This window comes from Rana temporaria, chromosome 2 (genome assembly GCF_905171775.1).
Source record: "Rana temporaria chromosome 2, aRanTem1.1, whole genome shotgun sequence".
Classification (NCBI taxonomy): Eukaryota; Metazoa; Chordata; class Amphibia; order Anura; family Ranidae; genus Rana; species Rana temporaria.
In genome coordinates this window covers 117,509,328-117,536,481 of record NC_053490.1, presented here as the reverse complement: position 1 = coordinate 117,536,481, position 27,154 = coordinate 117,509,328, and the positions used below count along the sequence as shown (strand labels likewise).

At 42.3% G+C, this 27,154-nt stretch overlaps 1 protein-coding gene across 2 annotated transcripts in view; it reads left to right on the top strand.

Annotated features, from left to right (window-relative positions):
* The window catches only part of LOC120929413 (TRAF family member-associated NF-kappa-B activator-like), a 65,424-nt gene extending 38,738 nt beyond the window's left edge, over positions 1-26,686 (top strand). For both annotated transcript variants that reach the window (XM_040340824.1, XM_040340823.1), the window contains one exon: positions 26,124-26,686. In XM_040340824.1, coding sequence (XP_040196758.1) covers positions 26,124-26,297 — 174 coding nt within the window. In that variant the 3' untranslated portion in view covers positions 26,298-26,686. The remainder of the gene's footprint in view (positions 1-26,123) is intronic.
* The last annotated feature ends 468 nt before the right edge of the window (positions 26,687-27,154 follow it).

Below are 27,154 nucleotides of genomic sequence, written 5' to 3'. Positions count from 1 at the left end.
ATTTTTTGTAAGAAGGAAAAAATTGCGCATACCTTAAAAAAAGGGGAGAATACAGCAGCAACTCAAAAATGTTATACAACATAAATTAATACAAGACAGAAAATGGAGTCGCTCTACAAGAATAAAAAATATGTCTAGTGACAAGACATGTGGGCAAATTATAAAATAAGCAAGCGCAAATAACTTGTGAAATACACAGTGAAACAAATATATAAAGAAATATAGTCCCAATAATAGAAAAATAATCTTTCATAAAAATGTCTTTGATATGTGAAGTGAAAAAAAGTCCAAAGCATGCAGCATGAACGTGTTCAATCTTCAAGGTGTTTGATTGACAAACGGCTGTGACAGATGGATAGAGTAAAGCATCACCACCAATGCAAAACACTTTTTATTTTCTATTGTAAAATATCACAAATATTCTGAGCCAATCAGAGTGCTCCTTCCGCATTTGCCGAATATTCGCAATTATTTTGTATTGTAAAATATCACGAATATTCTGAGCCAATCAGAGTGCTCCTTCCGCATTTGCCGAATATTCGCAATTATTTTGTATTGTAAAATATCACGAATATTCTGAGCCAATCAGAGTGCTCCTTCCGCATTTGCCGAATATTCGCAATTATTTTGTATTGTAAAATATCACGAATATTCTGAGCCAATCAGAGTGCTCCTCCCGCATTTGCCGAATATTCGCAATTATTTTGTATTGTAAAATATCACGAATATTCTGAGCCAATCAGAGTGCTCCTCCCGCATTTGCCGAATATTCGCAATTATTTTGTATTGTAAAATATCACGAATATTCTGAGCCAATCAGAGTGCTCCTCCCGCATTTGCCGAATATTCGCAATTATTTTGTATTGTAAAATATCACGAATATTCTGAGCCAATCAGAGTGCTCCTTCCGCATTTGTCGAAATTTCGCAATTATTTTGTATTGTAAAATATCACAAATATTCTGAGCCAATCAGAGTGCTCCTTCCGAAATTTCGCCATCAATATCGCATTCGCATTTTGCGAAATTTCGATACAATATCACGAATATTCTGAGCCAATCAGAGTGCTCCTTCCGCTGTTGTCGAAATTTCGCAATTATTTTCGCATTCGCAATAGCGAAACTTCGCAAAAATTTCATTTCGATAAAATATCACGAATATTCGAATTTAGCGAATATACAGTTGTGTTCAAAATTATTCAACCCCCCACTGAAATTGATTGTTTTGGCCAGTTTGACATTGATTTTGATCATTCAGTCATCCTGCTTACAATTAAATCAAAGAGGCACGTGTAGGTCAGACAAATATAACATAACATTTATAATAAAATAACCACAAATGTCTTTTCTGTGCTTACATCATTATCAGTTTTATTCAACCCCCAAGTGACATTCAATCTTAGTACTTAGTACAACATCCTTTTACAGTTAGAACAGCTTTTAAACTTGAAGCATAGCTTGACACAAGTGTCTTGCAGTGATCTACGGGTATCTTCGCCCATTCGTCATGGGCAAAAGCCTCCAGTTCAGTCACATTCTTAGGCTTGCGCACTGCAACTGCTTTCTTTAAGTCCCACCAGAGGTTCTCAATCGGATTTAAGTCTGGTGACTGCGATGGCCACTCCAAAATGTTCCAGCCTTTAATCTGCAACCATGCTCTAGTGGATTTGGAGGTATGCTTGGGATCATTGTCCTGTTGAAAGGTCCAACGTCTCCCAAGCCTCAGGTTTGTGACGGACTGCATCACATTGTTATCCACTATCTCCTGGTACTGAAGAGAATTCATGGTACCTTGCACACGCTGAAGCTTCCCTGTACCTGCAGAAGCAAAACAGCCACAAAGCATGATTGAACCCCCGCCATGCTTCACAGTAGGCAAGGTGTTCTTTTCATCATAGGCCTTGTTCTTCCTCCTCCAAACATAGCGTTGATCCATGGGCCCAAACAGTTTCATCAGTCAACAGAACACAATCCCAAAACTTCTGTGGTTTGTCCACATGACTTTTGGCATACTGCAGTCGACTCTTCTTATTCTTTAGAGACAGCAAGGGGGTGCGCCTGGGAGTTCTGGCATGGAGGCCTTCATTACGCAGTGTGCGCCGTATTGTCTGAGCAGAAACTTCAGTACCCACATCTGACAAATATTTTCTCAGTTCCTCAGCAGTCACACGGGGACTTTTCTCCACTCTACGCTTCAGGTAGCGCACAGCAGTCGAAGTCAGCATCTTCTTTCTGCCACGACCAGGTAGCGTTTCAACAGTGCCCCTTGCCTTGAATTTGTGAATGATGCTTCCTATGGTGTCTTTTGGTATGTTTAACATCTTTGCAATCTTCTTATAGCCATTGCCCTTCCTGTGAAGAGTAATCACCTCTTCTCTTGTCTTCCTGGACCATTCCCTTGACCTCACCATGTTTGTAACCACACCAGTAAATGTCTAGAAGGAGCTGAGTATCACAGTCATTTTAAAGCTGCCTAATTAATGCTTATTAGGCTTTATTGCTGCTCCCTGACATCCACAGGTGTTTTCAATACCTGATTGAATACACTTCAATGAACCTCTGTTCTTCAGAGTGGTAGTCTTTAAGGGGTTGAATAATTGTGTAAATGAAGAATTCACAAAATAAATATTTACTACTGTATTACAAAACCGATTGATGTCATTTTAGTTGCATATGGTTCTTTAAGAAGTCCTTGTAGGATTTCATTCTGAATACAATTACAAATGTACACTAAATTCCCTAAAACCCTTTACAGCATTGGGGGGTTGAATAATTTTGAACACAACTGTATCTCGAATATTCGGCTATATATTCGTGATATATCGCGAAATCGAATATGGCGTATTCTGCTCAACACTACTGGTGACGGATTTGAAGATCTTATAAGTGAAGACAGGCTTCGTTATCCAATCAAACTTCTACAGAAGATGCCCTCTGTAGAAGTTTGATTGGATAACGAAACCGGTCAGGGCAGGACTACAGCGGCGATCCGGAAGTGACGTGTGCGCTCCATGTGTGCGCTCCACGGGCGTCCCATCCAGTAAGGTGCTTAGCGTTTTTGTACTGCTACTATCCTCTGGGGAATCGGACACCAGTTGGAAGACACTGCCACTTTCGTACCATGCTTGTTTACATCTACTAAACGGTACGTGCATTCAGAGCGGGGGTCGTTTTATGTGAAGGGATTGTTTCTTTTAAGAATAATAAACAGGTTTACACTATGTCTGGTACCCTTTTGTGTTTTTATGTGGAGCTCTGCCTGCATTGACCCCAACTTGAGAATGGATGATCCAGTGTAAAGATACCCATTACTGCCTATATTATTTATCATTCTGGTGAGTGAGTACCCCTAAGGGGAGTGTGCCCCACGCATGGTGACTTTTCTGGGAAAAGGTGTAGGATAACTATAGCCTGTCTTCACTTATAAGATCTTCAAATCCGTCACCAGATGAATCCTACATATGAAATTGGACATTATCAACCAATAATCAAGCGCTGTTTTCAATTGTGGACTATCTTGTTCTTTTATTTTTATTTTTATTTATGTTTTGCTGCATGTGTCTCTGACAGTGCGTTTAAATAGCTGCTCTCACACAATTACCTGTTTTGTTCTTTGGATAGAATATGGTAATATATCCATGGTTCTAATTGTACTGTTGAGTCACTAAGATAATTTCGGTTATCCGATACGACCACTAATATTGATTGGTTGTCTTAATCAATATATCAGTAATTACTTCGCACCAATGCGCTGAGTTGTGCCACTAGGCCTGGTGTTGCACTTTTATTTTGGATATGTAATGTCCTCATCATATTTAATCTCAAACAAATCCACTCACAAAAGTCTCAATGATGCCTTTATTCACTATAATTTTCACTGTTTGTCAGCGAAGTCATCTTTTGAAATGGGTATCTTTTGTTGCTTTATTATTGCCTCTGAAGTATCCACTGGAAATTGCCCGAATTCCTTTTTCAGTAATTGCCCCGCAACAGGCAAACAATCACATTACTCTTTGGCTCAATAAGACCTAGGGGTGTTCTTTTTTTTTGGGGGGGGGGGGTAACTTGCATTGGGTTGGGGAATTGAGTAGGATACTCCAAAAGTATGGGAATGCAAGCACAATTGCGCATGTAGCTCTTACCCCCACAGAAGCCGCTTGTGGAGGTGGGTCTCCTAACTGCTCACTCCCCACAGACACACTTGGTCATAGACAAAAACCAAAGCTACCATTCTATAAAAATACACATAATTTAAACAACAGGTCGCTTGGAGATAGAATAACTGAATGTATTACAACAAGGCAGACCAACAAAGTGTAAATCAATAAACAAGTAATTGCCCAGACTCAAGGACACTACAGCAAATAAATGGTCAATGAACCACTAAGTTTCCCCTAAATGAACTATAGCAAAGTTAAACTGCACTATAACATATGTACTAGTCTCTAGAATGGCATCAACTACCTTAGAACACAAAGAAAGGGTTATTTTCTGAATGCTATGCATACAACCCTAAATGCGGGTGGAGTTATGCATTTTTAGTGCATGGGATACCCTTGAAGGTGGCTGAAAGTACCCTGGCTTTCGTCAGGACCCTTCTTTAGGTGGTGCACATAAACTGTCCCTTTAAGAGGGTGAAGTGAGAGCAGCGGGGGATTGAGCACACAGAAGCACTCAGCCCTCTTTTCTTAACACAGCCAGCAGCACAGTGGTGGGGGAGAGGAGGCAAATGGGGACAGAAGATCACATAGCCGGCTGCACCCAGCTAAACGCGCATTTTTATACACTGCACAAAAAACCTTGCATCGACTTTGGAGGTGTGCGGTGGTGGCAATAAATCTTAATAGCACCAAAACGCACATACAACCCAAAATGCATGATAATGAAGTACCATGCATTTTAGTGCGGTGCAATTTGAAAAGGGGGTCTTACACCTCTTTAGCGCACACAGGGCAGCTCATTTAAATGAATAGACTGCTCATTGAAATGAACAGGCTGCTCTAAATTCGACACAAAACATTGTACCTGCATGGGTGTAAATGGGGTCTAAGTAGAAATTTCTTAAAGTAAAAAGTATGAAAAAAAAAAAAAAAAACTGAAGATTTAAAAAAAAAAATATAGTACAGATAAGCTTAATTAAACAAATAAAATAGTCATTGCATAGAACAATGTGCAAATGTATATAAATACTGAGCTCTAGCCTGAACTACACCGGTCCCAAAAAGGAACTGTATACAGGATGAATGTGTCCTGGATGGCAGGTAAATTTCCCTGATATTTGGGTTGTGTCCCTTTAAGGGGGACAGTTGTGGAGACATTGCTTTACTCAGGGTTCTCACCCATGGTTTGGCTAGATAAAGGACTGATTTACAGTACACTCTAGTTTGATATTTTGTATTAGGGAATTTAGGAGGGTCAAATAGATTTGGGACCTCCAAACCCTGGACTCTGGTCTAGAAAGGGGTTAAGCCCCAGACAGGAGAGGCTTAAAAGGCAGCAGAGGGAAATCAGCACTTGTGTCAGGGAAGTGGAGAGAGAGGTTCACAAGCTGTGAGTAAGTGTGAACCCTTGGGCAAGCTGAGACGCTGGTTGCTGACCCTCCTTGTGGCCTGCTCAGCACCCTATGCAACAGAGGAGCCCTAACCCTAGTGCGGGACCAAAAGGTTGGTGGTGAGCCTACTGTAGAGGTTGTTGTAGCAGGACTTTAGTCTATTAACCTGTTTTGGCTGAAGAAAGCAGTTTTTTGTTTATCTGTTTTTAAAATTAACAAACTGGTTGCTTTTACCAAACCGGCTGGCCTGCATTCCCAAGCTACCTCAGATTACAATAGGTTATACCATTGGGTTATACCACCAATGGGTTATACTGTACCACCTTTCCTGTATGTTTCTGGTATCAACACACCATATTTCTAAAGAAAAGCAATTTGGTAGATATTATATAATAATATTTAATAAATATACAGTAATGGCCAGTTCACACCAGATGCAGTTCCGTGCATTTCTATTTTTTCTGCACCAATACAGTCAGTTACGGTCAGTTTCTGCACCGGAAACTGACCATAAACAGACTGGAACTGTGCATGCATTTTTAGTGCAGGACAAAAAAAAACACACAGAACTGCGTCTGGTGTGAACTAGCATTAAATCCTTATTTTTTTATGTAATATTTATTTTGAAAATATTTGCATAGACAAAGACATCCTTTTTAAACACCACTAGTATTAACACAGGTCTACTTTGTTGTCTTATTTCAATACAAGACATTGGGCCAGATCCACAGAAGAATTACGCCGGTGTATCTATTGATACACCACGTAATTTCAAAGTTCCCGCGTCGTATCTTTGTTTTGTATCTACAAAACAAGATACGACTGCATCTGGGCTCGATCCGACTGGCGTACGTCTTAGTACGCCGTCGGATCGTAGGTGCATTTTTCCGCCGGCCGCCAGGCGGCGTTTCCGTAGAATTCCGCGTCGAGTATGCAAATTAGCTAGATATGGCTATCTACGAACGTACGTCCGGCCGGCGCATTTTTTTACGTTGTTTGCCGGCTTTTTTTCCGGTGTATAGTTACCCCTGCTATATGAGGCGTACTCAATGTTAAGTATGGGCGTCGTTCCCGCGTCGAATTTAGAATTTTTTACGTGATTTGCGTAGAATGACGTCACCGTCTTAAGCATTGGCTTGTTCTGGTTTAATTTCGAGCATGCGCACTGGGATACCCCCACAGACGGCGCATGCGCCGTTCAAAAAAACGTCATTTACATCGGGTCACGCCGTATTTACATAAAACACGCCCCCATCACATCGATTTGAATTGCGCGTCCTTAAAAAAAGTAAGTTACGGCGGCGTAGTGTATCTTAGATACGCTACACCCGACGGAAATATGCGCCAGGGTACGTAGATCTGGCCCATTCTCTTTATTAAGTACATTGGTACATTGAATCATTTCTAACATATGGGTAAAAAAAAAACATCTAAAGCTGGATTATTAGGTCTAGCGACTGCGTGGTGAAAATGGAGCTTAATATTAGTGATCCTCTTTATGTAGGAAGTGGGAGACATGATGTTCCAGGGAAGGATAACAGGAACTATGATTATCTTTCATCTATGAAAAGTAGTTTCTGTTCAGTCTACAAGTGATCTCCTGAATGGTCCATGTGAAGATTACCTTGGGGCTATAGAAAGTTAAACATATTAGATATACACTTACGGTACATTTAGTGCGATAGAATAAGGTAAAAAACCCAACCAAAGCAGAGTCCTGGCAGTGGAAATACCTGCTTAGTGCCACATCACTTAGGGGAAGTGCATCCAAAAAGCCATACATGTATAAAAAAAACACCAGGATAGAGCACCCCAAAGGCTACTATAGCGGTGTAAATATAATTTATTGGACGTTTCATACACGCCAAAATGCATGATAACGAAGTACCATGCATTTTGGTGCAATTTGAAAATAGGGTTTTGCACTTATTTTGTGCACACCGGACAGCTCCTTTAAAAGGTTTGTAAAGGATTTTTTTTTTTTTATCTTAACCTCCCTGGCGGTATGATTCTTTCAGAAAAAAGGTGCTGAAAGCGGTACCATTATTTGCAAGGAAATTTGGCGTTTTATACTGTAGGTCTGTAATTTTTAGGAATAACTCACTTAAATCTGACCAAACCAGAGTCTAATAGGCATCCCGGGTATGATTTTTTTTAAAAAACAAAATTATAAATTATAATATAATAAATAATTATAAATAATTATAACAAATAATAATATAATTCTAATAAAAATTATTCAATAATGTAATCAACTCAAAATCACTGAAATTTGCTCAGTTGCAGAATTGTTACTGTCATTATTTTTATTTTTTTATGACGAATTTCCCCACAAATCGCTATCGCACAATTCTGCAAGTGATTATAATTTATTATCGCTGTTTTCTAGCTGATCTAAAACCATTTTTGACATAAAGGGACACTTTTGGTTGCTATGGACAATCTACAGTTTGCAGGGAGAAAGAACCGTTATTATTATATATAAGTACATGTAGGGCACTGGGCAGACCACTAGGGACAAGGGGTGTGTGTATTTTTTACATACAGTACTATAATCTATAAGATTACAGTATTTTGTATGTAATGTGTTTGTTTACGTTTTTGAATTTGGCGCCGTTCTCCGCTCCCGTGCGTCGTAACATCGCAGGGAACGGAAATCGGCGGCACAGGAGGACACTGTGTGAATCGAGCGAGGACCTGCTCGCTTACACAGCGCGGTGGCATCGCTGGATCCAGGGACAAGGTAAGTAACTTTGTCTGCTGCTGCAGCAAGGCGAGCCCGAGTCTGACTCGGGGTTACCGCTTTTGGTATGAAAATCTCACCCCGAGTCAGACTCTGGAATACCGCCAGGGGGGTTAATAGCTTCCTTTACCTTAATGCAGTGCTGTTTTCATGTCCTCATTGTTCGTTTTTGCTCTCAAGTTGCTGTAATTCTTCTCTGATCTCCACACTTCCTGGTTGTCTGTTTCCTGATAACCACAGTACTGGGAGCTTTCTCTCTGTGGTCACTAATCAAGGAGGTGTGATTACTGTGTGTCTAAAACCCCTCAGCACCAATCAGTTTAGTTTTCCAAACCATCACTGCCCTGTATTGGCTCTGTGGCTCTGTACAGCAAAGGCAGGAAACAACATGCAAAAACTAAACTAGAAACTACAGGTACATTATATGATTGATTTTTATCTATTTTTAATCGTTTTTAAAAGGAATCAGTTAACTATTATGTCTCTCAGGCCCCGTACTCACGACCAAACATGTCTGCTGAAACTGGTCCGCGGACCAGTTTCAGCGGACATGTTCGATCGTGTGTAGGCAGTAACGGACAGGATTCCAGCAAACATTCGTCGGCCAGACCGTTTTCCAACGAACAACTGTTTCCTGGTCTTGCTTTAAAACAGTCTGCTGGAATCGTGTCCGTCAGACATGTTCGGTCGTCTGTACACAAAAGCAGCGTACAAAAACCCCGCGCATGCTCAGTCCAAATGAGGAGACGGGAGCGCTCGTTCAGGTAAAACTCGCGTTTGTTTGGGATATGGCACATTCGTCATTAGAAACCTTTTATTCTAGCAAGAGAACAATGTCTTAAAAAGGCGCACTAAACCACAGTTTCTTGCCTCGTTTTATTAATTCTTCTCTTGCTAGAATAACCCCGTTCTCTTGCTGATGCAATTTCAATAGAGTTGTCCCATACTGAAATGTCACATTTCTTGCTTGTGATGTAATCCTTTAATAAGGTTTTCTAGGCCAGACGTGTGTTTTGGTTGGTGGTCCTCCATAATTTATTTTAGTCATTTTTGTAAAGGAATGTGCATCTTTTTATTTTTTTTTGTTGTTTCTAGTTATGTCACCATTTTCTTTAAATTTTTTTTACATGTTTATTTTTTTTTAATTTTTTTTTTTTTTTTTTTTGTGTTTCATTTGAGAATATTGAACCATGTTGGCACCCCAAATGTCCCCCCCCCCCCCCCAAGGAGTGTGTCCTTTGTAAATGACCCATTGTATATTTATTAAAGGTTTGCTGCCTAATAATCCCCACAGTATAACAAACAATAGACATGTTTTCAAATGAAAGCAAAAAGCCTTTTATTTTGGCAAATGTCATCACAAAAAATAAACAGAACGGCAGCACTAGAATAGATAGCAAACTATATGCAAACTTGCATTTCCAACATGGTGAAGGATAAACTTCCAAGCCTCAGGAGCCAAACCCAAAAATATGAAGCAGCAGCACAGAAACAAAGGAACCCAAACTGTGGTAGTCCAAACAATATGTCCTTTATGTGGAAGGAAATGGAAGGCAGAGAATCAACGTTTCCTCCTCTTTCCAGCCTTCCCTCCAGGCAGCCTTCCAGCGGATCTTACACGGGCTCTTGCAGGTGGGGTCGATGTGGCAGCAGGAGGATGGTGTTCCGCAAGCCGGGCCGGGTCACATAGCCCAGTGTCTGGGGTCAGCAGGCCCTTCTGCATCCACCAAAGGACCTGGTTCATCAGGTCTTCTCTGGTCCTCCTCCCCTTCATTCAAATCGTGTGCCAAGGAGGCACTGAAGGCCTCTGTGGGGTTGAGGGGGGCCCTCATGATGGCGCTTGCCTACTGTATCATGCCGAGGCTTGCCTCCTCCACAGGCCTCAACTGCCTCCTTCGGCCTGATGGCCTCACCTGGGGGGGAGAAGACTGGCTGGTGGTGCTTCTCCTGGCCGGGGGGACCTGCTGCAGGCCACTGGGCCCAGCCTCCTCCTGGCTGCCACTGACCCCGGCCTCCTCCTGGCTGCCACTGACCCCGGCCTCCTCCTGGCTGACAGACACGTGAGGATCTGCCACCTCCTGGCTGATCTCTTCTTCCTGTGTGCAAAAAAAAGGACATTTTTTACAATTTCGCTAAATAAAACCACACTCATTTTCATGTTTTTCGTTTAGTATTTTCTGTTCATTATTACTTGAATAGACTCTACTTCTGACCCCTGCAGTTGTCATCCCTGACACCTATTTGTCTGTACACCTTTTTTTGTGCTTTTTCCCAGCTTGGCCTTTCTTTGACAATATCAAATCATTAATCCACCAATAATTATTTACGCCAGAAATATAGAGGAAACTACTATACCTCCTCATCGAAGGGTGGCAGATCTGCATCTCTGTCAGCCAGGCCCTCTTCCTCCGACTCTGCAGGGCTGTGGTCATCTGGGGAATGTCCGCTGGAAGGTAGCATGGAGGAAAGGTTGGAAGCAAGACTAGACATCGTTTTCCTGCCTTCCATTTCGTCCCGCAAAAAAGCCATCTGTTTGTAATACCACAGTTTGGGTTCCTTTGCTTGTGTTGCTGCTGCTCCCGATTTTTTGCTTTTATTAGCTTTGTATGCTCTTCTGTATGTGCTTCTCAGGTTGGCAAGTTTATCCTTCACCATGTTGGCAGTGCATCCTGGCACCCATGTTTGCATATAGTTTGCTAGCTCCTCTAGTGCTGCCGCTCGTACATCTTTATTACAATATAAAGAGTGTTTTGAATTCCACAGGATGGGCGTGTCCTGATATTTTTCTAGTAAGGCCTCTATAGCTTCCTTAGTTTGTAGTTGGTCCATTTCCCGTTGTGAATTATGATATTTGTTTTTGAGTCTAGTTTCGCAAAACATAAACCAAAGAAAAATAGATATTAAAAAGGATCAGCGTTGACCTTGATATAATATGTGTCTTCAAATTTATTACCTATATCTAATTACAAACACAGTCTCTCTTGTTTAAACAATGATTGGCAGCTCGGCCGCATTGGTTGTACCAAACATTGATTTGCTAGATGCAGAGCCATTGTTAACATTGCAGTAACTATTTTTAATATAGAAAAATAAACAATGATTACAAATGACAGTATTCATCTAGGCACTCTTTCATGTGTAGATCTCATGCCCCTGACAATGGATGACATAAAAGACACTTCCTAATGACCTCTGTACAACCAACACTTGAACAATACTTTGCCTGATCTGAATACACCATTCAAAAACTTGTCAATGAGGTACAGCATTGTTCACATCTCTATTTTGTGAGGTGTCCAAAAGCATTTGGACACCAAAATAACATTGTGGTACCCCATAGACAGAATAGCTTAAAAAGGGTGCAACCAACAGCCCAAACCCCCATCCCATGGGTCTACATTTTCTAGGCCTCTGCTGATCCCATTTTTAATTTCCTTACCTTCCTGTCTCTCGCTCCTCGTTTCTCACGCTCGCCTAATTACCGCGTAAGATGCGTAATCACGGCGTGCACCTTTTAAACACTCCGCGTATTTATTAAACCCCGCCCTCGTCACCTTTGCTAGGCCCCTAATCAATGTGTTTAGGAAATATGGCGTTAACTGTGTATGTTCTGGATGCGCTCGAAGATTCTCTGCGTAACCTACGTAAACACGTTGTTTGCATTCTCTACACTCCGCGTATGTATTAAACGCCGCCCTCGTCTCCGCCCATGGCGTAAAAATTCCTCTTTTCCCCGCCCATAATCTCTGTGGGAAAGGAAAGATGGCGATGTCACACGAGCGGGCACGATGCTCTCATGCCACAAGTGAAGGGACAGAGGCAGGGACGTCCCGATCCAGGCAAAGAAGATACAAAGCCACTAATATGCGGTTCCAGGAAATGGTGGAGTTAGTTTCCATCATGCGGCGGAAGGACTATGATGGTGAATTAGGGCCATACAAGACCCCTAACCGCCGAAAAGCACATATTATGGACAAGGTGGCGAGGAGAATGCAGAGGATGTTTGGGATCACCAGGTCCAAGGAACAGCTGAGGAAACGCTGGTCAGACTTAAAATTGAGGGAGCCACATCAGATGAAGAAGATACTTAAAATTCTGCGTAAAAGTAAGTAAATATATTTTGGGGTTGGGGGGGGGGGGTTGATAGTCTGCAATAATGTGTTGCCATGTATATTTCACCATCTGCCTCCTTGGCCTGCTTGTAATTTTAAAGACATGTTGTCATTTATTTTTTATGACATAAATAACTACATATTTACAAATAGTGTTCTTAGTAAACCACGTAACATCACATAGTTTATCAGAAAGGCTCGGTTATTCCAGGAACAACACACCTGGACATGGCTCACTGGCCAAACACTTTGTTTGTAAACATTGTGTAAAAGCTAGTTATAAAAAATAGAATTAGGAGAATGGGAAAGGCAAACAGGATTCATTCTAAAAACAGTGGTAATAAAGCAGATGTTTTCACATCTGCAATGCAGAGCACCTGTGTCTCCCCAAACCAAAAATGGGTTTTGGTAGGGTCTCCCAGAAATACAGTTTAGGGGGGACATCCATGTGTGTCACTTTGCTAAAAAGGGGCAGGATCAGAGCTTGCCATAGAAGTAATTCAAAAATGTAGATTTGGTGAAAGATAAAAGTAAATAAATGAAAGCCTCTTCTAAGCAATGTGTGCGATTTCTGCTCTCCAATATCTGTGTGCTGATGAGTATACATTTTTTTTGTTGTTATTTAAGGGGAAAGAAGTCGCCAGCATTTGGAGGAGGCAGAGAGGGCCAGACAAGGCCAAAATCTTCCATCTCGACATGTGGAGGAGGAGGAGGATGTGGAAGGAGAAGAGGATGTGGAAGGAGAAGAGGATGTGGAAGGAGAAGAGGATGTGGAAGGAGAAGAGGATGTGGAAGGAGAAGAGGAAGGAAGAAAGGAGGAAGGAAGAGAGGAGGAAGAAGTAATTTTGGACTTAGAATTTATAGCAGATGAAGGGCAAGTGGCGGAAGAACAATTTGGCGAATTGAAAGAAGGTGGATTGATGGATGAAGGAGGAGTCGAAGATGATGGGGAGGTGGTGGAAGAAGGAGGAGTGATAGAAGATGATGGGGAGGTGGTGGAAGAAGGAGGAGTGATAGAAGATGTCGAAGAGGTGGAAAGGAGAAGCCCATCAGGTCAGTGTCACCCTAGCTTGATTTAAAAAAACATATGTAGATAGGCCTCATCAACTAAAAATTTTTTGAATGCCCATTTTTTTCTTTTTTAGGGGAGGAGGATGGTGTGTCAATATTTTCACGTGCAAGTGCTGCTATAATTATTCAACAGGTAATGGAGTGCAGCACTGAAATGCACAATATGCGTGAAAGGATGGTTGTCATGGAACAGAATGTAACAAATGTCCTTTTGGAATGCAGCACGGAAATGGACAATATGCGGCAAAGAATGATGGTCATCGAATCTAATTTTAAAAATATTATTGACATGATGGGCCGTGTCAAAGACTGAAACACCCCCCGCCCATCCCCCGCCCCCACAACCATTTTTACTGTTTTAATAATGAATACGCCAAAATTTGAAGATACACACACAGTGTGCCAACATGTGCTATCTGCCATCACAGAATATCTAGTGTTTGTGCTTTGTGGGTCCAACCCCCTCCTCCATCCTCAAGTAGTTGAGAGGAAGGGTTTGCTCCCACAAAACACAGACATTGATCACCCATGATGTCAGATAGCACATGTGGCCATTTGTCTGTTGAACCAATGACATTTGGCGAGTTTGCACTGAATGTGTGTATCTTCAAATGTTGGCGTGTTCCAGTGTGAAAGCACACCATGACTGACTGCTGTTGTGAATTCTTATATTTTTATAAGTTTTAAGTTCTTTTTTTTGTCCATGTTGTACATTTTTGGATACTATAAAGTTTAGACCATAAAGAATAAACACCCAAAAAAATGAAATATATATATATATATAGAATTATAAATCTCTATAATCACTGAATTTAGTGAAGTCGAGATTTGACTCCTAAATCTCCCCAACAAATATTCGTATTTAAAAACACACAAAAAAATGGAAAAAAAAAAAAAACTTCCAAAAAAAAAATAGGTTTTTGGGCCGAAAAAATATGCCGAGAAGAAAAAATACAAAGGTGGTAAACACCCCACCAAAAATATTCTATATATATATATATATATATGTAAACAATAAATCGAACTATATTTGATAAACAAAACTGTGAACTTGTTAAAAAATGTATATTCTTGATAATATTTTTTGTTTAATTACCTGAAAAAAAAATACACAAAGTCCAAAAAATATTGTAGACTCCTAAGTACAAAAGCAGGGAGTAATGAAAAAAATATAAAATAATTTTTGTGGTCATGAACAAGCAAAAATTAAAACACTTGACCTCAAAATTTTCAAATGGAGTTGCTTCTTATTTCTAGACTCAATACCCTGTTTGTAGATGAGTGAATACTGTGCAAAATGTGGTTATTTACTAAAAGTGGAGAAATCAATTATGCACTAAAATTGCAGAAGTTAGTTAGAGAACCAGGAAGACAGATAAAAAGAGAAAAAGCATTAATGACAAACAACTGTATAAAGTCCAATGGTCTAATTATTTATTAGTTGTGAGAATATTCCTTTCTTTGGGGGCCGAATTAGAAAGAAATATGATCTGGCATAGCAATGGCCCCCCCGACCCATGAAGTACTCAACATATTTGTCGCGTACCTCACAAGCTGATTGGGGGGCCAAGCCAGCGCGACCAGTGTCCAGCCCGGGAAGGGGATCTGAGGGTAGTCTTGCCTCAGAACCGATGTCGGGTAGGTACGTCTGGGAGTGCCTGCGTAAAAAGTTGTGCAAAATGCAGCAGGCAAATACAACGGTGTCCAATTTATATTCCGCCAGATGTATCGATGTCCTGAACAGGCGGAACCGGTTGGTGAGTATCCCAAAGGCATTCTCGACTACCCTCCGAGCCCTGGCCAACCGAAAATTAAACACACTCCTCTCTGAGGTGAGGGTCCTCTGGGGAAAAGGCCGCATGAGGTGAGGACCAAGCCCAAAAGCCTCGTCCGCTAGGAACACAAACGGAAGTCCTTCCACATTCTCTTCATCTGGTGGCAATGCCAGACCACCAGCTTGGAGACGATCATAGAAATCAGTCCGTGCGAACACTCCCCCATCAGACATCCGGCCATTCTTCCCCACGTCCACATATAGAAACGCATACTGTGCCGACACCACCGCCATCAACACAATACTATGATAACCCTTGTAATTATAATAGTAGGACCCCGAGTGGGGTGGGGGCACAATGCGGACGTGTTTCCCATCTATTGCTCCACCGCAGTTTGGAAAATCCCACCGCTGGGCAAATTGGGAAGCCACAGACTGCCATTCCTGTGGTGTGGAGGGTAGCTGTGGGGACAAACAAAAAAATAGATTTAGTACTTTGGCACATAAACATCCTACAAGCATCCTTGTGAAACTTCACAGTATTAAAATTGCATTTGAAAAATGTGCATGGAGAATTTGGGGAATGAAATATATAGGGCCACTTAATTAAGAGACTCCACAGCCCTCTGATGGGGACTAAAAAAGTTTGAAGGGGGGGGGGGGGGGGACACAAAAACCAAAAAGTCGTGTTTTAAAAAATGGCAAGGTGGGTTTGTCCCTAGGATAGCATGCTGGACAGGTTAATATTGGGTAAGGGACAAATATGCAGGTAGGTCAAGAATAAAACATGTAAAGCTTATATCAACATGCATAGGGAGAAAAGGGAACGTTAGTTAAACACACAGCATATCTGGGAAATTAAAAATAAAGTTAGTTGGCCACATTATTACAGCCAGGAAACTTACCTTAATATACTCCTCATGCAGAACTTTGATGATGGCAGCACACGTGTCCGGTATGATGACCCCAAGCGCCTGCGGAGAGATGCCTGTCGAGAACTTGAGGTCCTGCAGGCTCCTCCCAGTCGCCAGGTACCGCAACGTGGCAATAAGCCTCTGCTCGGCCGTGATGGCTTGGCGCATCACAGTGTCCTGCCTCGTGATATAGGGGGACAGAAGATCCAGTAGACTGTGGAATACGGGGTCCGTCATGCGGAGAAAATTCCTAAAGTCATTAGGATTATTCTCCTGGATTTCCCTAAGCAGAGGCATATGTGAGAACTGGTCACGCTGGCGCAACCAATTCTTGGTCCAGAAACGCCTCCGCCCCCTGTTTCTGGCCAAAGTACTGGAAAAATGAACATATCCAGCAGCCATCCCATAAACAGCACCAACTCGCGAAAATTGACGCTGCTGCTCCATCATGGCTTCAAACCGGCCGGCTGGTCAGTCAAGAACACACTCAAACAGAAAGCACTCGCAAATCCAGCACTACCTGCGACGAACGCGTGACAAACAGATACGAGCGCACAGGATGCAACTGCAAAAGCAGAAACAACCTGCTAGCCTATAGCCGAATGACAACTACGTTACCGCAAGCACACGCACTGAACCCGTGAATACACGCTGTCAAAGCCTGGAGACCGAGAAGCGCGAATCAGCTCTAACCAAACCTTCACTAACACGAGCAAACCCGTAACTAGCAAAAGAGGAACAGAGGGCGGCGCCATTAAGTTTGGTCTTCCCCTTTATAGTGACGTCGTACGTAGTTTACGTGCACGCGTTCCGGTACGACGGTAATTTGGTCCGCTGGTGTGTACAAGCCAGCGGAACCAAACAAAAATCAGCCTTGTACGCCGGAAACTGTCCGGCAGACAGTTTTCAGCGCACAGATCCGGTTGTGAGTACAAGGCCTCAGTTGTAAATATATATTTTTTTATTTACAACCCCTTTAAATGAATAAACTGCTCATTGAAATATACAGGTTGTTTTACATGCGACACAATGCATTTTTAAAATGCATTTAATAAAAAAAATCTATGACTGGTTTACCTTTTTCTAGTATAAAGAAACCCCGTCAGGATAGAGCACCTCAAAGGCTACTATAGCGGTGTAAATATAATTTATTGGACATCAAAAAATACAATTACAATACAAACCCATTGACCGGATCAGTCAGCTACCCAATGAGGAGACCCCAGCCGCCAAACATCCCTGTCCCCTCCCTCCCCCCACAGCAACTCTCCCACCCAAAAGAGGGGCCTTTGGGTGGGAGAGCTGCTTTGGGGGAGGGTGTTTGAGGGCTGGGGTCTCCTCATTGGGTAGCTGACTGATCCGGTCAATGGGTTTGTACTGTAATTATATTTTTTGATGTCCAATAAATTATATTTACACTGCTAAAGTAGCCTTTGAGGTGCTCTGTCCTGGTGGGGTTTCTTTATACTAGAATAAGATAAAGTCATGCATTAAAATGCATTAATTGGTCACTCCAGTTTATATTATTTGCCTTTAGTGAATTCTTATACTGTAAAGGTAAATAAAAATGATGGATTTCAATAGTTCCACAAGGCTGAAGCTTCTCTTATGCCTCGTACACCCGACCATTTTTCTCGGCAGGAAAAAAAACTACTTTTTTCCCGACGTGATTCCTCTCCAGCCTGACTTGCATACACACATTCATGCAAAAAAACGTCCGACCAAAGAGTGGTGACGTACAACACGTACGACGGGACTATAGAGGGGATGTTCCTTTCAAATTGCGCCACCCTTTGGGCTGCATACTTGATTCTGAGAATGCACGTTTTTTTCCCCCTCGGAAAAGCATACACACGACGGGTTTTCGCGACAAGAAAAAGACTGACGGGAAACACGACAAGAAAAAAGAGAGATGGTTTCAATTTTTTTGCAGGCAGTTTTTTCGTCAAGAAAACTGCTAGGGAGCATACACACGACCGGTTTTCACGACCAATATAAAAATTGGCAGTTTTCTCATCATGAAAACCGGTCGTGTGTACAAGGCATCACACTTTCAATTTTCTTTCGCATGGGCACATCCCTCCAAAAAATATTTCTGACTGCCAAACTTCAGAAAATTTATGATTTTAACTATAAAAAAAACTCCTTGATACTCTACTACTGTAACTGAAAATTCTATCCACACAGGAACATTCTATAACAGGTATAATACAGTAGAATTGTTTAAAAAAAATAGCATTCCGCATTATTACTTACTTTTTTTTAGGACTATAGCTATTGCACTACCCCACAACCAGTAACCTAAGCTACATAAACTAATAAACCATTTTTTTCTGGATAGGCAGGAAAACTAGATGTAAATTCTAAATGTCATAGTGTTACCTAAGCAACACCATTACTACTTGGCTGCATTCCTACATCAGGTCCAGCTCTGGTAGAGAGATCAACCTTAAAAAATGTAGTCCAAAATACAATGCCATGTACTCCTCAGAAGAAATCTAAAGACATTTAGGAGCTATGCTATTAGCTAATAGAAGCACATTACCTACCACCTCTCAGTATCAAGAGCAGGACAGAGGCAGCAAAAATGTGCCTGATTGGTCCTTTATTATGCTATCCAAAAGTATATACAGTACAGTATATAGCTACACATATGTTTTAACATTGGAATTTCTGCAAAAACGTTTCCGTACTATCTACCTGCCCACAATAACTTCTTAAAACAACTTCTGTATCCTAAACAGTACGGCTTACTGCAGATATGATCAGTAAATCATTGCCTGGCTAATGCTGATTACAGTCATTTACTGGTGAATATTTATAAATGGTATAAACCAGTATAAAACGTAAGTAACAATAGGTATGCTACTGACTTTTACTCATTTCCAACATTTGTAATATCATTTTAATGTTTGTAAATTTATTTTGAGGTTTCTCATACTATTAAAGAACTCATCACTCAACTAGCTTGAAAAATACCAGAAAGTGCATTACCTATTCTGTCCACACGGTGGCATGTTCAGCATGTATGTTGCAAAGTTTTTTTCTAATGACTTTAGGTGTTGATTTTTAAATAAACTTCTTGTGCCTAAAGTATGACTAAAGGCAAAACTTTATTTTTTTGGGTTTTGGATAGAGTAGAGAGGGATTGGAGACCTTGTTAGTTTTTATTGCTGTCTTTGCTCCCATTAGGGAGATTCACCCCCTCTATTTATCCTGTTTACCATTATCATTACCAGAAAATTAATAGAGGGGAAATCTTCCAATGGGGACTAGTTCTGGTAACTTGGGGGGTCCCCAATGAATTTCCTTAACCACTTCAATAACAGGCACTTACCCCCCTTCCTGCCCAAAACAATTTTCAGCTTTCAGCGCTGTCGCTGTTTAAATGACAATTGTGTGGTCATGCTACACTGCTGTATCCAAACAAAATAATTTTGTTGCCACAAATAGAGCTTTTTTTTTTGGTGATATTTGATCGCCTCTGCTGTTTTTATTTTTTGCTAAACAAATAAAAAAAGACAGAAAATTTGGGATTTTTTCCCCCCTATTGTTTTTGTTATAAAATGTTGTAAATAAGTAGGTTTTCTCCTTCTCTGATGGGCACTGGTAAGGCGGTACTGATAAGGCGGCACTGATGAGGTGGCACTGATGGGCACTGATGGCTGGCACTGATATGCAGCACTGATGGGCATTGATAGGAGGCACTGATGGGTACTCATGGGTGGCACTGATAGGCAGAATTGCTGGGCACTGATAGGTGGCACAGATTGGCACTGATACGCCACACTAATGGGAACTGATATGCATTACTGATGGCACTGGCACGGGCAGGCATTGCTGATGGACACTGACTGCCATCTGCCTGGGCACTGATTGATATCTGCCTGGTGGTCCAGGGTGACATACCTTTTGGGGTACCTTTGTGGGTATCCCTGTGGTCTGGTGGCATCCCTGGTGGTCCTGTATGGGCATCCACGGGGGGCTCGTTTGATAAAAAATCAGCAGAGATCCCCCCCCCTGTCTGGAGAGCAGCCAATCGGCTCTCCTCTACTAGCGTCTGTCAGACGCCAGTGAGGAAAAGCCGATCAACGGCTGTTCCTGTTTACATCGTGATCAGCCGTTATTGGACACAGCTGATCGCGTGGTAAACAGCCTCTATCAGAGGCTCTTTACTGAGATCGGTGTAGCAGTGTGTCAGACTGACATGCCACACCACCAATCGGTGCGCGCCCGCAGTTATCCTCCCAGCTGTCATTTTGCTATAGGCCGGGCGGGAAGTGGTTAATTTGCTATGGGACAGGAAGTGAAGGGAAATCTCTGCAATGGGACACAGATGGTGAAATAAAATTGGACAGGGGTTATAACCCTCCCTTACTCTATCCAAAATGTAAAAAAAGGTTGCCTATAGTTCTACTTTAAAGTGGAGGTCTCACGAAAAAAAAAATATATTAAAAGCCAGCAGCTACAAATACAGCAGCTGCTGACTTTTAATAAATGGACACTTACCTGTCCAGCGTGCCCACGATGTCGGTAGCCGAAGCCGAGCAATCGCTAGTCTCTCGGCTGCCCCCGCCACCATCCTCGGCAAGGGAATCAGAAAGAGTTGCGGCTTCACTGCCCGGTTCCCTACTGTGCATGCGCGAGCGGCGCAGCCCCTCACTGGTCCCCGCTGTTTTCTGGGACCAGTGTGTTTCCCAGAAGACAGAGGGGGGGATGGGAAGGGGCGTGACACCCGTGGGAGTCTATTCCCGGAAGTGGGTGCAAATACCTGTATTATTATACAGGTATCTGCACCCCCCTCCCCCTGAAAGGTGCCAAATGTGACACCGGAGGGGGGGGGAGGATTCTGAAAAGCGGAGGTTCACTTTTTGTGTGGACCTCTGCTTTAAGTAGTTTTTTGTGTTTCTATTTATTTATTTATCTTACTATAACTCATATGTGTTGTTACATAGTTAAAGTTTTTTTTTTTTTTTTACTAAAGGCAAATCCCCTGTGCACTGAAAGTCGTTGTAGATCTGAGGGGGGCGTGCAAGGAAAAAAAAAGCATTTTTGCTTGCACATGATTGGATGATAGAAATCAGCAAAGCTTCCCCTCATTTCAGATCCACCCCTCAGATTTACAGCGACTGTGTTACACAGTACTATCCAATTACTACACAATTGTAGTGCACAGTGGATTTGCCTTTAGTAAATCAACCCCAAAGAGTTTACTGATTCATTGTTACATTGCTTGCTATATGAAAATGAACATTACAACAATGTAAAATCTGTTAGAGCAGTGGTGGTCAACATTCTTAATAAGGGGGCATTAGGTGCTGCCCCTAACGTCGCTAAGGGGCCACACATACTATTTAGTGTCACAGAGAGCAGACACACAACAGTAGATGGTCAATGATCATCTCTTGCATCATGTCCATAGTCTGAAAGGGTGGAAATACTATAGGAAATGTTAGAGACTGTGGACGTTTCAGAAGACATAGACATTACGTGAGACTAGAGACTACCGATGAAATAGGGAAACACATATGAGTTTCTGCCGGGTATCAAGGGACGCACAAAAAGTGCCAAAGTGATGCAGATTGGGCACCTGTTAGACAGTGTAAGGCTAGGTTCAAATCTTTGTGTTTCTGTGTGGCTGTGTTTGTACTGATACAGCCACCCATTCATTTGACTGGGCTGGTGTACCTGTAGGGAAAAAAAAGAAAGAGAAACCCTTTACTAAAAATGCAGCCGCACTGTGTTTTCTGATGTGTGGAGGTGCCATCAAGGTTTTACGAATTGAATGGCACCCCCGAGTGCCTGTTAGTCAACAGGACATTTTGGCCAGTGTATCTTTTTTTTTTATAATCAGTGTATAATCAGTGGCCAGTGTATCTTTTTTTTTTTATAATCATTTTTCTTAATTCAGTAATTGACAGGTACAGTTAACATTGTTGCAAAGTAACATAGTATAGAAAACAACCACCTTGTACCATAAGGAGAGAGTATACAATTGGTATTAACACCCAAAAAACAAGAAGAAAAGCTGATTTCCTTCTACTCTTCATCCCAGTGTCTATTCCCTTGTGTCTCCCTCCCCCCTCCCTCCCCCTATCCTAAGGAGCGTGCCACCCTCTTCGTTTCCTTACCTAGGAAGTGGACGGGTTGGTCTAGTGACCTTGCTACCTCCAAGAGTCATTGACGAGAAAAGTCTGGCTGACAAGCCTTCTAGCCAGTGTATCTAAAGCCAAAACCAAAGTTTAGAGCCCCTTTCATGTTTTTATAGCTGAGTAAAGTGGAAAGATAGCACTGGACCTGAAGAGTAATCTGAGGCCTCGTACACACGACCGGTTTCCTCGGCAGAATCCATCAAGAAACTTGGTGGGAGAGCTTTTTTTGCCGAGGAAACCAGTCGTGTGTACGTTTTTCATCGAGGAAACTGTTGAGGAACTCGACGAGCAAAAAAGAGAGCAAGTTCTCTATTTCCTCGACGGGTGTCTGAATTTGCTCGTCGTGTTCCTCTTCGGGCTGGTTTTCGACGAGAAACTCGAGCGTGTGTATGCTAAGAAACCCGCGCTTGCTCAGAATAAAGTATGAGACGGGAGTAAAAGTAGCATTTGTAATGGAGATAACACATTTTTCAAGCTGTAACAGACTGAAAAGTGCAAATCGTCTCTTAAAGTGGAGTTCCGGCCACAATTTCACTTTTTATATATAAATACCCCTGTAATACACAAGCTTAATGTATTCTAGTAAAGTTAGTCTGTAAACTAAGGTCCGTTTTGTTAGGTTGTTACAGCATTTAGACACTTTATAAAAATAGAAATTGACTGGGGCCATCTTAAGTGTGGGCATCATGAAGCCAGACTGTATGACTTCCTGGATTTCAGCCTTGCAGATCTCGCACATGCTCAGTGCTGCACAAGCAGTGTAATAGGTTTCAGATCAGGTTTCAGCACCTGTACTGTCCAAGTCACATGATTCTTTGAGACTGGGGAGTGCACAGACTCCTGGAAAGTTACACCCACTACATTCCCAGGAGTCTGTGCGGTGTAGGTTAGGAAGCTTAAGCACCTAGGTGCAGGAAGTGGGAAGATTATCTATTCTGCCTAGCCACAACACTTTGAAGGCATCTAAGAAAAAAAAAATTTCTTAAAGGACTAATGACATTTTTTTAAAACTACTGTTGTAATGTTATATTTATGGGTGGAACTCCACTTTAAAGCGGATGTGCCATTAAAAAAAAATATTAAAAGCCAGCAGCTACAAATACTGCAGCTGCTGACTTTTAATATTAGGACACTTACCTGTCCTGGAGTCCAGCGCCGTCCGCAGCAGAGGATGAGCGATCGCTCGTCTCTCTGCTGCTCCCCCCGCCATCCTCAGTGAGGGAACCAGGAAGTGAAGCGCTCCGGCTTTACTACCCGGTTCCCTACGGCGCATGCGCGAGTCGCGCTGCGCCCGCCAATTGGCTCACACGCTGTGTGCTGGGAGCCGAGTGTTCCAACCACACAACGGGGGACAGACGGGAAGTCTGGAAAAACCTGTCTTTTGCCCGAGATGTGTGGCCAGAAGTGGATGCAAATACCTGTCTTTAGACAGGTATCTGCACCCCCCTCCCCCTGAAAGGTGTCAAATGTGACACCGGAGGGGGGGCGGGTTCCGATCAGCGCGAGTTCCACTTTAGGGTGGAGCTCCGCTTTAACAAACTTTTACCTAACACGCAAACACATGAGATTAGCAAAACCAGCCCCAAGGGTTGTGCCAGTGGAATCGAACTTCCCCTGCCGTTGTATGTGTTGTACGTCACCGCGTTTGAGAACGAGGAGATTTTGTCTTGACATCGTGTACGCAAAGCAAGCTTGTCGAGTTCCTCTACAAGCCTAACAAGGAACTCGTCTAAGAAAACGATGTGTCTTTTCCAACGAGTTCCTCGGTCGTGTTTACGAGGCCTTACTGGCATTTCTGGGCAGGCAGCTTTTACACTCCAGAGGATCTCCAGTCTCCTTGGCTGTTAGGGTAATATAAATTGTGAGAAATGCACTATTTTCACAGAAATTATTTTAGTGTAACATAACAAGAATTTAAATTGTGCCACACCACTGCTAAGAAGTCCAGATACAACTTTATTCCATTCAAAGTCAGGGGTACAATCCAAAAAAATAGCCAATGTGTTTCAGGGGTCCAAGTGCCCCTTCATCAGAGCTAGAGAGAACATAGGAAGATTTCCATATCAATTTAAAATGTATTCAGTATCCACTCCACGGAGACATAATAAAAACCAAACAGTCCATTGTAATGGGAACCAGCCAAATATGTTTTCTTAGTTTTGGATAGAGTTGGAAAGAATTAGATCTCTTGTTTTTAATTCTTTCCAGAGCCCTATGTGGCCCCTTTCACACCTGCGGACCGTATGTCAGCTTTTTCATCCATCCGTTTACAGATGAAATAGGGACATACATGTATCCCTATGGGTGTACATCCTCTGACACCCGATCTCATCAGTGTCCGCAATGCTCCGATTCTGCAGACGGAGGAAATCCTATTTCTCCATTCGTCATCGGATCGGGTGAACGCGGTCCGTGTTCATCCGATCCCCCCCAGAGCGGAGATCTGACAGGGCGGTCCCTGCACAGTGTGGGGGGACCGCCCTGTCATCCGCCGGCTCAGCGGGGATCAACGGAGCGATCCTCGCTGAGCAAAAGTGGAGGTTCACGGGGCGGATCATCACGGATCCGACCCGTGTGAAAGGGCCCTTACTGAGATTTTCCCTCACTTTCTATCCTGGTGACAACATTTATACCAGACAGGAAGTGTAGAGGACTCTCCAGAAATAAAACAGAAAATGTTATCAAATACCAGTGCAAAGCTATATAGAAAAAAGTTATAGTAATTATTTGTTACAATTTTAAATTTTCCTGGTGCCAACATGGCAGCATACATGTGGTAGATCAATAAATAGCTACAAGGGTCAGAAGCTTCAGCAAATCCTATCATAAAAGAAAGTGAGTAAACTATCACCTTCCCGCCAAATAGAGCTGTACTAAGTACTAAGCCCATCAGTAGTGCTGTAAGAACGCTCCATAAGAGAACTTGATTGGCTGTCCTGCCTATTGTGTTGGCTGACATCTCTGTATAAGGGTCCTGTGAAATTCACGTTGTCCAGATGCTGCTGGTCAAACATACAGCAATTCATTTCAGGGGTGCAGCCCAGCCATATAGTGGTCCCTTAGAACTTTTTTTTAGAAATGGGCTAACTCTTTATAGCTTTGCACTGGTTCTTTGGGCAGAAGTAGGAGGAGCTACTACCACATGTATGCTACTATGTTGGCGCTTTTTTAGTAGAGTAGTGGGAAGCTAGAACCCCTGTAAGCACATTTTGCAGCCAGTGCTACTGTTTTCCACTTACTTCTGCCTGATAAAACTAATGTCACTGGGACCTGGTTAACCCTAACCATACATGAGTCATTTTTGTTTCTTCAACCAGCGGGTTGAATAAAATAAATGACTGGTTTCCCCCATCTCTACACATTTGATGTGGATGAGGTGATCCCTCCCGCTGCACTATTGTATTCTGACAATGGGGAGACCTCCCCATCATCAGAATACACAGATCAGCACAGCTGGCCATAGCCAGCGGCACTGATCAAGAGAAAAATTTCCAACAGGCTAGTTGTACGCAAGTTGATCCATAGATTGATGTGTAAAACCAGCCTGCCTGCCCATACATGGGAATTTCAGATGGTCCCTACTGAACCAGCTGAATTTAAATTCATGGTTTAGGTGAGGAAAAAATCGCTCTGATGAAGCGCCAAAACAAGTAAAAATCCAATAATGATTCTAATCTACTGCCACTCGAAAAAAAAAATGTTTGGAACTATGTTTGAACATGGAATAAAAAGTAAAAACCTTTTATTTTAATGTATTTATTATTTTTCTACACTACTAAATGGATGTACATTGCTTTGTTCTTTCTAGTCCTCATGGCACCCAGATTGTCTATCAGAAGAATGTCACCTCAACCATCATGATGACAATACCTCAGACGTGGGCCTCAGCTCTCAGATATGTGAATTCTGCCAGGCAGTGTTCCCGGCTGGAGCGGCAACTGAAGGAGAATATCTGCAGCACATCACTGGACACGTAGAATGACCTTCATCACTGTGTGATATTTATTGACCGATTTCAGTGTTTACATATAGCAGTTTTATGGGATTAAACTGCCTTGTATATAATTATGGTCAGCTGTCATTTCTCAGAGAATCAGGTCCAGTCAATACATTTACCACCCCACAGTTGCCTGTATACAAAAGTTCGGGAATGATTATGTCATCATTGACCTAATATGGCTACATGACCATATTGGGTCATGACAATGACCTAATATGACCCTATTAGGTCAATGATTTCATGACCTTTCCTGCCATTTTGTGCATGCGCAGTTGTGGGGCAGGGCTTCCCCTGCCTACTGCACATGCCTGGCTTGGCACTGACAGCTGACTTTCAAGTTCAGCTGAACATGGCAAAAAGAATTCCGTCAACTCGATTGCTTCTTCTTAAATCTTTATTGAGCACAAACAGCAGTGTGACATCAAAACGCTAACATGTTTCAGCAAAAGCCTTCCTCATTTTGCCGAAAAAAGTAGGCGTTTTGATGTCGCACTGCTGTTTGTGCTCAATAAAGATTTAGGAAGAAGCAATCAAGTTGCCGGCATTCTTTTTGCAATTTTGATGTATGGGACACAATGGCCTGAGCACCGTTATTCAGCTCATCATCCTACACAGGCTATCCACCCGGGACAAATGACATCTCTTCATCCGAGAGGCCCTTTACCTTAAAGCGGTGGTTCCCCCTTAAAAACAACTTTTTCTTATTCCACTGCCCCCCCACATTCCATCACGATTAAGGCTCTTATTATTTTTTTCCTGCTGTACATACCTTAGTACAGCATATTCACCCGTGCATCCGGGTTGCGAGTCCCGCGGGAGTGGGCGTTCCTCACATGCTG